A 12,344-nucleotide genomic window follows, 5' to 3' on the forward strand; every position below is an offset into this window, starting at 1 on the left:
ACTATCATTTGCAAGCTAACAAGCATGTGCAGTACCCCGTTGAGGATCTTCAAGAAGGCCAAATCCCTTAACACTAACCTTAAAGATGCTGTAAAGGATATTTTTAACATGGATGAAATTACTGTGTACAGTTCAGTGTGAAAGGGATCAATGGTAGTGGTAAACCCACAGAGAAACATTTACCATTATACTCCTCTTCAACTCCCTTATTATCTTCTGTTTTCGTTTTCACCAACGGCAAATGTGCTGTTCAGAATGACTCTCACAACTCTCACCAGCATCATTTCCAGTCACAGCAGGCGGCTGCTTTCAGCAATAAAGAGTAAATCTCTGATAAACTCACTGTACGCTACCTGCCCAGCACCAAACTGCAGACAAAGTTAGCAATTAGCTAAACAGAGCTAAAGGGAGGGCGAATGGTAGACTTACAGTCTTCCGGTGGCCAGAAACACAACTCAAATTAAATGCTAACATGTCTTTGTGTCTGCAGGATGTGTAAATAGACAAGTATTAACATATTAGTGGTATCAACTTTGTAAAGAAATGTTGTGTCCATGTTGTGCTTACAGTTTGTCGCAGTGCCCCAATTAGCCAAAAAACATTACACCAAACCGTGACACTTTATTTAAACCTCATAGGTTTTCAATCTATTACAACTTGGATCTATTTTTTAGGTTTTCAGCATCATTTCAGTAACAACAACCTTTTTGTTCTCACCAAGTTAAGTACTGAGATCTGGGAACACTGCAGCATAGCTCCAATGTAGTTCAACAGGGCAAGAGGGGAGAACGTTTAGCTATAACATTTTAAAATGAATGAGCAAATCTGAAATAATAATCCATAATAATGCCTCACTACACTAAAAAACTACTAAACACTACACTGTGTGCTCCTGAGTTGAAGCTGGAAGTTTGTCTGTAAACTGTAGTTTGGATCATTATTTTTTTTCTTGCTTATGTTTTCTCTTTCAAATATGTCTGGCTAACATTTGGCTTTGTTTCTTACCCTGTCCAACGTTTGTTTGGGTTTTCTTTTTTTTCTTTAGTTATATCCCTGCATTCCTATATCCACCCATCATTTTTGTGAATATGATAGTATCCAAACTGAAAGAAAGGATAACCAAAACCATGAAAATACTTAAGAGCATAAAAATCTTCTTTTTTTTAACAGCCTTTATTTGCAAGTCCCCTTACGGCAAAAGGAAAAAGGAAAGAACGAAACCGGTAACAACAATAGTAATGGTAAAACATTTGATTAAGTAATTAAATAACAAAGGATAGATTTGGCCTAGGGAAAGGTAAACATTTTTTATTATATAAAATATAATAAAAAATATATATTTGTATCCTCTCTATGTCTTCTTATTTGAGCATATAGTCATATATGGGCCTCATAAGTTTAAAAATACAACACATAGCAAATGCAGACACAATTCAGACACACACACACACACGCATTTGCACACACTCACAGAACAGCAGTCACACAGGTGCAAATGACAGCACACAAGCAGTGCACATACATTATTCACATAAGCACCATTCACATAAAATACAATTCAACACAGGGAGCAGAGACGGGCGTTTACATAAAGGCGCATCGAGAAATGGTATTAAACCCCCCTCTGACCGCCACCAACCAGCACCATCTCCACCCCACACTCACACACACAGTGAATGTACATGTGTGCCGCTGCCATCTTTTACAGACTGATAGTGTAGCAGCCAGGGGGTCTTGGTATCTCTCGTCCCCCCACCTCCTATCTCTCTCCTTTCTCTCTAACCTCCTTGCTCTTCTCAGCTTGCCCAGCCAGGCATTCTTCATGCATACAGAGTAGTGCTTAGCAGAGGGGTAGTGTGGAAGGTATCTGCTGCCCCCTACTGGTTACAGGAGTTGGAGGTTGCGTCCTAATCACACACTGGTCTCTACAGGAGTGGTGTCTGACTGCGTGCATGTGTGTGTGGAAACAGAGCACGAACCCTAACCAGAACAAGGTTGCAATGTTCATCTCACAAATATTGGGTGGAGAATATAAAGGAGACTCTGTGTGAGTTTGAACGTGTGTGTGTGTGTGTGTGTGTGTGTGTGTGTGTGTGTGTGTGTGTGTGTGTGTGTGTGTGTGTGTGTGTGTGTGTGTGTGTGTGTGTGTGTGTGTGGGGTGGGTGTGTGTGATCCAAACAAGGATATGCAGGTGTTGGTGGGTAACAACCTCCCCAGAGATGGGAAAAGCAGGTAAAGAAGAGGAAATGGAGGGAGACAGAGAGAGAGGGAGAGAGAGATTAAAAGGGGGACCATTTTAGCTCGTCTCTGAGGACAAAGATCATCTCCATTAGTCTCTCTCCCTCTCTCTGTCTGTGTCTGTCTGGCTTTCTCAGACTATATCCACCCTAAGCAGGCTAAATCTGAAAACACCATTTAAATGTGAAGAAAATGTGTGTTTATATTTATTTATTTTTAAATCTCGCCATGCTAGAGTGCCTCAAAAATAATTCTTCATCCTCTTTCGGTCACCAAGCAACAAAATTGTTGACCACAGCCAACATCTGGTAAGGAGCGAGTGAGGCAAAAACCATCACATTAACATATTTTTCTCTTTCTATTGTCAGACGGCTGAGCAAACATAAAATAGTGATGTGCTTGTGCCTCATAAATGCTACCAGTTAATCAGGCAATCAGTAAACATCTGGGCCACTGAGCTTAGATGACGATGGAATCATTATTTTATGATTGCAAATCTGTCATCTGTCAAAATCAATATGGCCTGATGACAGCTCCTATATTGTGCGATTGGCGACATGCTTAAAATGAGTGATCACAGAGGTTCCAGCCCAGTCTGGTTACGCTTATATCATGATTTTCATAAAGCTCTGTTTCCCCCGTTTAAAATGTTAGACTTGCATTTTCAGATAATGTCCACTAGGAGTAGTCAGTGGCACAAAATTTGCTTCCAATCCAAAATCAAGACATACCAGAGCCAGGATCTAGATACTGTAAAACTGTTCATGTACTATCATGGAGGGGAGAGTAGTGTGTCATAATTAGTGTTTTATCTAAACAGCTTCACAAACCTCCCTCCCCGACACTTTACATCAGAGCTAACTTTCCGAAAAACAGATAATCCAACATTCCCACCTACTTCACACAGTGATTGGCAAATTGTGAGAGTCTGAACTTCTGACTCCAGCTCTCTTTATTCATTTGTTGCACAATTCAGTTCAACGTGATGGATGACTTCAAGGAGAGACTGTCGGAAAATATTCACCTTTATCCCCACATTTATAGATTTGAATACTTTTCACTCTGAATTCAAAGTCGCCATTCAGAACAGCTATAGACACTTTTTCTTTCAGATGATGTTAAGCATTATGTTGTATGACCTGGTTATTTTCTACCATAACCCAGCCATTAGCATTGGTATTTTTGCCAGCCCCTCAGTTTTAAAATGTAGCACAGTGGTGGATTTCACCACTGCAAAAGTCGAAAGATGGATTATGCATGATCAGACCGTGTCCTACTTTTATTATGTGCCCCACAGTGTATGATAGAGAGTGACGTACTTATTAGTCACGTAATTATTACATTGAAGTAAATTATATTTTGCCTCGTCTACTATACATGACTACTGCTGTGCAATCCCTGTTATGGAGACGGATCACAGTGGAAATGGCTTTGATAAAAAATGGCGGTACCAAAAAATAAAGAGAGAACTGAGCCTTTTTTGTCAGTTTCCCTAATGTTGTACTCATTATAAAGAACCTCCAGCGACATTAGAAACTTGCAGGAGAAAACACAAGTAGCCTACAGTGTAGCTTCAGCAGCTACTAAGCATGTGCTTTTAGCATATTAATGCAGCTTTGGTTTCGACTGTGGGCCAAAACAAAGAGAAGTTTATGTGTTTTATGTTGTTATGTGTTTATGTTGTGTTATGTTTTATTATGTGTTTTCAAATGTAGCCACTCAGTGTGAATACACTCGTACTCTCTCTTTCTCTTTCTTTCCCTTTACTCACTGCTAGCACCATCAGTCATGTTCATCTAGACAGCCGCAGCAAAGATAAAGCAGTTGCTACACTGTCACACAAATGCATTGTTTCAGTGCAGCGTCTTCATAAGACAGGTGCAGCGTTCAATTAGAGACACAAAAATTAACCTGCCTGTCAGTGCAAAAAGAATGACTCTTTCTCTTTCTTTCTTCTTACTTGTGTGTGTGTGTGTGTGTGATCCCAGCTGTCACTCGGGCTTCAGCGGCCCCCAGTGTGACACCAAAGAGTACAACGTGCTCTATGTGGTGCCAGGCTCCGGCAAACTGCACTACGTCCTCATCGCCTCTATCATTGGAGCACTCCAGGTGGTCATCATCTGTGTGGTGGTGCTCTGCATCACCAGGTGAGTCATGCCCTAACAGACATACACACACACACACACATACACACACACACACACACACACACACACACATACGTACAAACCCAGCTTACTAATGAGCCCCCGAGCAGTATTTTCCATGTTGAGTGTATTTGGGAAGTCACAAGGGTGGGTTTGGTGCTCCTGAGCCTGGAGGAAACAGCTAAAAGGTCACCTTGCTTTTGCACCACAGAGACAAAGTACTGTCACTTTCCCTGTGGGCACAGACACACACATAGACGACAACAGGGCAGCATGTGTGTACAAGCCCAGGTACACAGTAATGTCTGTGTAGGCAAGCATACCTACTCGTTTTTGAGCAGGCGATCTGTATTCACAGTACAAACCCGCCCACACACCCACACACATATATAGCCTGCAGCTTGTCTGCCTCCAGCTGACCTAAGCAATTTATGACATTTAATAAAAGATTTTTGGGCCGAGACAAAACTGCTCCTCTGAGCAAAGAATGCGAGCGGGAGGGACAAAATGAGAGAGAGAATAGTTGTAAAGAGGCAAGGTGAGAGGGTAAGGAGAGACGATAAAGAAGAAGGAGAGAATTATAACACTGAATACAGTCACAGTGCCATTGATGTGTCCTGCTGCTCAGCGATATCCTTATCCTTATAAGCAAAAAGAAAAAAATAGAAATACTCATCCTTGTAAAAGTCTTTTTACCTGTTTGAGTGGAGTCTAGACAAGGAAGAAATGTATAACCTGAAAGAATGAATCTGCACAGTGACTCACCCACCTATCTGTGTTGACCAGACTCAACTATGATTCATGTATTTTGTTTTATGAATGTTGCTGGAGTTTCATGTGATGTCCACTAATCGTAAAGCTTTGCCATTCACCAAAAGGACAAACAGGTGGGAGTGTAAAAGGTCATCTCTATGTTTTGTCTCCCGTACGTAGCATTCTGTCATATCTTGGAAAAGGTCTGCTCAAAGGCGGTCACTGCAAGATACCACGTTATTGCCACATTATTCTATATTTCTCCCACTTTCACCAGATGCTATTATATAAAAAAAGACCAAAACCAACAATGTGTCAGCTTATCTCTCAAAACTTTGGGATCCCATTGGTTCCTACTGAAGGCATAAATCCTTAAAAAACTATCACAAATATATTATTTAGGAAATACACAAACATAAGGGTGTACTTTTCAAAATCCTGTCCTCTTATTGTCTAGCTGCATAAATCTACATGAGATAAAAGAGAAGTTCATAAAAGAGTCACCTTCAGTTAATACTTTATTAGCTTTATGAGCAGCAGTGAGTGCTGCAGCGACGGTTTTTATCTCTCAGGCTTAATTCAGGTTGACCTATAGTCTGAGAGGAAGACTGTAAATGCTTCTCAGGGCTTAATAAGTACATTAACCTTCTCTGAGCAGTATATTTATTTAATTTACATTTAATTTATTTACTTTCACAAATTGTACATCAACCAAAGACAAGGCAGTCAAGGATCTGTTTTTTTGGTAAAGATGCAGACACATAGATCTCTATTAATGAAACCAACATGATTTTTTTAATTCAACTGTGGAGTAATACACATTTGGTGCGCTAGTGAGTATTTAAATCAGTACAACCACGTATGTAGGATTGTCAACAGTGTCTATGTTTGTTGTAATTTAAAGAAACATGTCACAAGTGTGGCTCATTAAAGGATAGGTTCACAATTCTTTTTTAAATCTGTCAGATGTCCAAATGAACATTGACACAGTTTTTGATCGCTGTAATCATTCTTCCTTTTCATACCAATTATTACAAGATCCCTTCCTAACATACTTTCAGTGGAAGTGATGGGGGACCAAATTCTCATTCCTCACTGTGCAAAATTCAATTCCAAATGTTGAGTATTTTCCAGTCAGTTACAGTCTTTCTGGTATGAAAGTCCCTCTGTGTATTCCCCAGATAGTAATTCTATGCTGACCTGCAGGCATGGAATCATGACAAAAGAGGGAATGTTGCACTAGAAAGACTTCGGAAACTTTGGATAAATCTCACTTAATTTATCTAATTCAGGCTGCTGAAGCCTCATATTAACTTCAGATAATTCTAGAGTGAAACTTATTGGAGTCTATTAAAACATCAGAATTGCGTCACAAAGTTATTTCACAGCTGCAGTGCCTAACATGTATCTTCTTTTCCCTTCCGCTCCATACAGGAAGTGTCCACGGACCAACAGGATCAACCGGCAGAAGCAGAACAATGTCCACTTCAGTTCAGAGAACACCATGCGCGCCTCCACTCGACTTATCTGAGCCCAGACCCACGGGACAGAATCCCCTCTCCACTTTATGGAGCGCTGTGGCGTTAAATGTTCTCCCCTTGTAGGCCAACCCCGAAAATTAGGATCTGCTTCCCCTCACTCTTCCTCGCCCTCTCTCCCAGTATGAACTTCAAGGATGCCCAGGGAGGATGGTGGCAAAGCAAAGACAGAGCTGGCACACGGGTCAGAGTGAGACTCACACATGGATAATGTCGTCATCAGTCGCCAGTTGCCGATATGTCACTTTTGAAACTTGTTTTTCTGACAAACTGAACCATGAGGGGAGGGGGGCAGGCGCTGAGGATACTGAATGTGAGTATGTGTGTGTGTGAGTGTGTATTAGATGTGTGAGCTTTGGTAGAGGCGGGCTAGCCGATGTCTGTCATTTGTAGTCGAGGGGTAAAAGCAAACCGGGGTTAGTGCAAAGCAGGGTAACGGGCTTTAAATGAGGTGTGTTTTGTTCAATCTGGGAAGAGGGTGGGGGTGGGGGGTTTGGGGCTACACGTGATGCCTTGCACCTTGTGTTATAGGAGACCTTTGACAGAGGGCACAATGTTATTATAGAGCTCTCCGTTCGGTTGTGACGATGAGGTCAGCTACTGTATCTTGGGTTCTATTTCCAATAGTTATTACTACGTTGTCTTGATGGGGTCATTTTTCTGTAAATGTAAATAAATAATTTATATCACGAAATGTAACACGCTGTCTCTGTGTCTGTTTTGGTTGTGTAAATATTCATTACTGTCACATACCTGTTCTTAAAGATACAGACATTTACATTTGTTAAAAAAAATACACTGAATTTATATATTGTACTTTAAGTTGTGTACTTTTTAAAATATTCTTGTAAAGAGTGACATCTACTGTACATGATTGATGGTCATGTACAGTAGATGTCACTCCTCATATGACACATCCATTAGGGTTTCATATTTTAAATAAACGGCACTGTGCAAAACCTTTAGGCGCTACATGTAAAGTGAGGATGCAAAATGAATGCAATGGATGTTTTTTATTCATCAATCAACATCACAGAAAAGTGCAGTAAACAGAAAAAAATCTATTTTAAATCAGTATTTGGTGTGAGCAGCTTTGCCTTTTATAACAGTTCTGGTTCTCGAGCACCAGTTCAGGTACTTGGCAGGTCAGTGATTCAAGTGTTTTTTTGTTCAAATTCAAGTACTTCTGTGGATTTAGGTGTCTCAGCTGCTCCTGTCTCTTCATGTAATCCCAGAATGACTCGATGATGTTGAGTTCAGGGCTCTGTGGGGGCAAAACCATCTGCTGCAAAACTCCTTGTTCTTCTTATGAATGAAGATAGCCTATTTATGACTCTGGATTTATGTTTGGGGTCATGGTCGTGCTGCAGAATAAATTTGGGACCCATGAGGCACCTCCCTGGTGGCATTGCATTATGGATAAGAATCTAAACATCTGAAGTGCCTAAAATGTTTTCACAATAAACTGTATGGAAAACTCCTATTGGGCTCCAAGTTTATGAGCTAGATTTTGTTGGATATTTGGTCTCCAAATCCACACATATTTGCCTTTTAGCTCTGTATTCTCCTGGCCAGCCATACACAGTGTTGGGGAGTAACTAGATACATGTAATAGTGTTATGTAATTTAATTATTAAATAGGTGTAACCTTAATCCGTTACAGTTACTGAGAAACAATGTGTCGTTAAATAACAGTTACTTATGAAAATGTTGATTGAGGTTACATCTGAAGTCAGACCTTTAAGATTTTGCTCAGGAGGGTTTGTTCACCATTTTTTAATATTTAACAAGTTACTGTTACTGAATACATATTTTGCTGTTTTTAATTCTTAAATTAAATCAATAGAGAAGACAGAAATCAATAGATTTTTATATCTTGTAAATAAATCATGATTAAATGGTTGGGCTTAAATGGTGTCACAGTACCAATAAAGTCCATGCCAGACTTGACTTTTTTACATCAAATATCTTGATTTTATTTTCTAAAATCTACATGAACTAATGAATACATATTTAAATGAGAGATAAATCTTGCTTTACAAGAAATGATCTCCCTTATAAATCATGTCAGTATCCATGAAAAACAGCTAAACTTAGTTTTTGGTGCTTAATGGGAACACTTACCAACACTTACTAACAGCTGAAAACATTGGTTAGAAAATTTGAAAAATAATCAAATGTAATAAGTTACATTACGTTGTTTAAGTAATTGAAATAGTTACATTACTAATTACATTTTAAATAGGGTAACTACTAATCTGTAATCTATTACATTTCTAAAGTAATCTTCCCAATCCTGGCCATACATAACCAAACATAACACTGATCAGCACCTGCAGAACCTCTAGTTTGATCCCAAACGTATTCTAGTAGGTCTGTGCAGAGCCTATATTTTTTAAATGCTATTTCTCTTCACATATTCATAACATTGTTTACTGTTGTACTTCGTCTTTGAATGCAATAATTACGCCCTCCAAGTAATGTCCATTAAGTCATAACGTCAGTGGCAGCTACAGGTGTCCTCCGCCACAAGATGGTGCTGTGTCCACCACAGTCCGGATGAGCCTCAGACCTGCACACAACCGACCCGGGAGATTTATACGAGTCTGGCTTGATTGTACGGCGTTTAATACCAGACATTCACTATGAAACTAGAATTAATTGATTTGTTCCAAATTTATCCCTGAACTGAGAGAAGGCAGAAAGTTGTCGTGGCCGAGTGGTTAAGGCGATGGACTAGAAATCCATTGGGGTCTCCCCGCGCAGGTTCGAATCCTGCCGACAACGAACATTTCTTTTTTTTTAATGTAGAACTCAATGCAGCTGTTTTAGTAACCCACAATTAGACACAAGTATGAATGTTAAATAAACAATCTTATGTCCTACTGTCTTACTGTCTCCAGCCACATTTACTTTCTGTTTCACAGTTAAATTTCTATTGTGTGGGTGATAGTCAGACGTAATGTATTACTATGGCAACCAGATTGCCAATCTAGTGCAATGGTGATGTGAATTTAAGATTTTAAGATTCACTTTGTCATTTCACTGAGTATTTGCATACACAGAATGAAACCAAAGACTGTTTCTCACCAGCTCCTGTCAGTACATTTAAAAGATAGTAATAGATATAGGTGCTAACAATGATTATCCCTAAAATAAAACAAACAAACAAACAAATATTTCAGACACACAATTAGCAGTCGTGCTAACAAAACATTAAAAACACAAACAGTTTAGCAGCAGTTCATAGTTGAGAAAAGCTTAGTGAAGTGCTATAGCCTAACCTGTCCACTTACTACATTATAAGATATATAGACTGGGATTTATGTCAGTAAGTCTATAGATGAAATCAGACAAAGCTTCTTAATTGATGGATCATCTCTCCTAAGCAATGACGTCCTGTTTTATTTTCAGGTAGATTTAGAGTAAATTATCCTCCTCAGCTGCTCGCCCGGTTCTAATATTTTGCATCCTCAGTTGAAAATTGAATAATAAATAAGAGACGGTTCTGCAACAGCTGTGCACAGCAGATACTGCAAGAGTCACCCATATTTATTTATATATCAATACAGACTAATTCACTGACTTTCCTGTTTTAAACACATTCAACTTTATTGTCTGTGGTGATGTTGGTTGGAGAGTGTTTAACTGAAATAAATTATTTTCTCTTTGAAGATTCAGGTTTTACATATACAACAAAGCGTGATCATTTTATAAGATATGATACTTTCTTATGCATCCAACCAAGTAGCCTTTGTTAACAGTAGCTTCAACACCTTTGAAAATGCTTCTTACCTATAAAACATCAGTAAAAAATAACCTAATAGTAATACATAATAGTAATAACATAATCATTTTTACACTTGATACTTTGATTACATTTAAATTGGATTTAACCACATTACTGCTGCCTGAGTAAGATTTTGAATGTGGTACTACTGGTGTACAATTTGACATTGTTGCTTCTTTTTTTCTGAATACATCTTACATCTCTGTGTTTGTTGTAGTGGACATAAAACTGGATATTCCATAAACATAAAAACAATACACCCTTAGGTTAGAGACTTTCCAAATAACACAGAAACATTTGCTCTATGTAGTTCAGTACAGTATTATATAAATAACTTAATATTAACTTCTAAAATATCTCTTACATGTCAATGCATCAATAATAATAATTTTATGAAGTAGTATATGGAACCGAGAGAGTATACAAGTATACAAATATGAAAAGCACCTTTATGTTTGTTTACTTTTGATATGTACATTATGTTGATGATACGTATACAACATTTCAAATGTAGGCTTTTAGCTTGTAATATAGTAATATATTTGTAATAAAGTGTTTTTGCTGTTTTTGTGGGTTTTATTTCACAAAAAAACTGAATCCTTTTAGTTGAGTAGAGTAAAGCCATTCATTCCCAGATTGAGTGGATGCAGGCAATATCACAGTGCTTTTGAAAAACATCAAAGTCTCACTGTTATTATGAAGACAAGACTACACTAATAGGTTTCATAGTTCAAAAACATGAAGTTCTCAGGTGGAAATGGGCTCAGGTTCAGTCCTGGGTCACTCTGGCAGACTCAAAGATTTCCCCAGTCTGGTTTTTAATGTACCTGTAGGATACAGCACAGGTATATGTTTCTATGAGGGTAATAAAACACATGAGGACTGCCCTTCAGACAACTTAACAAAGTAAGCTCAACCTTGCCAAGTTCATCCTTGAAAACTGAGACAATTATACAGTCATGCTAATAGCGATTACACAGAAATGCTTGACCTCTATTAACCAATTAGGGAGACTCTGTGAGGCAAGGTTTACATTAAACTCCCCAAAGGAGAATGTCTAGTGTCCCCAACCCCTCCTTCAAATTAAAAAATAAAAAGTCACAGTCCCCTGTACTTTAACCCCTGGGCACACCCCTGTTTGTGTACATCTGTGTGTCTGCAGAGTACCCAGCAGACCCAGTCAGTGTAATCCTGTCAGTTTCCTGTCTTCTGCTGGTTTCGGCTCAGATCCAGTGGGCCAGAGGCCAGGGAGGAGCAGGAAGGAAATTTCTGAGAGTGTCTGAGTATCTGCTCTCATCTGAGGTTAAGGAATGTGGTGGATGCCATCATTAATGGACAACAAGATCAGACCACAGTAGATTTAGCTTTCACTTCAAAAAAGTTTTACCCAAAATATGTTTATTTTACAGTCTGTAGTAACATAATCTGGTAATCTACTAAAATTATACTACATTATATATCGTTAACTAGGCTGTTATCTGACAAAAAAAAAGGAAAATGTCACCTTGTTTCCAGGAATGAAAGATGTCACATGCAGACAGTCTGTGGTGTGATTTTATGTCTGCATCTGATGATGTACTCTACCATTCACTGCTGTTACCTGGATTTGCATGATCATGTTAAAATAGAGCAAAGGGTATGCTGACTGAGCACAAACCAGTAACAGCCTGCAAGAGGTGGGAACACACTTTACTAGTGTCACTCACTGGATGCTACTTGAAACTTAATGTTACTCTTTTAGGGTTATGTTTCTATATCTAAGTGTCGCCAATAGTACAGTGTCCATTTTACAGTGTCCGTGCTGTCACAAGTATCTCAGATTTTAATCCCAGAACTGATAATACAATAGCAAATAGCTTTATTTTCACTGTTAATTTA

The 12,344-nt window shown here is 38.8% G+C and overlaps 1 protein-coding gene and 1 non-coding gene across 3 annotated transcripts in view; both read left to right on the plus strand.

Moving 5' to 3' along the window:
* The window catches only part of tmeff2a (transmembrane protein with EGF-like and two follistatin-like domains 2a), a 120,075-nt gene extending 112,700 nt beyond the window's left edge, over nucleotides 1-7,375 (plus strand). For both annotated transcript variants that reach the window (XM_062431152.1, XM_062431153.1), the window contains 2 exons: nucleotides 4,227-4,385; nucleotides 6,573-7,375. In XM_062431152.1, coding sequence (XP_062287136.1) covers nucleotides 4,227-4,385; nucleotides 6,573-6,669 — 256 coding nt within the window. In that variant the 3' untranslated portion in view covers nucleotides 6,670-7,375. The remainder of the gene's footprint in view (nucleotides 1-4,226; nucleotides 4,386-6,572) is intronic.
* Nucleotides 7,376-9,381: 2,006 nt separating this feature from the next.
* Nucleotides 9,382-9,463, plus strand: trnas-aga (transfer RNA serine (anticodon AGA)). The gene has a single exon. It is a non-coding gene; the product is annotated as a tRNA-Ser (tRNA).
* The last annotated feature ends 2,881 nt before the right edge of the window (nucleotides 9,464-12,344 follow it).

This window comes from Scomber scombrus, chromosome 13 (assembly GCF_963691925.1).
Source record: "Scomber scombrus chromosome 13, fScoSco1.1, whole genome shotgun sequence".
Taxonomy (NCBI): Eukaryota; Metazoa; Chordata; class Actinopteri; order Scombriformes; family Scombridae; genus Scomber; species Scomber scombrus.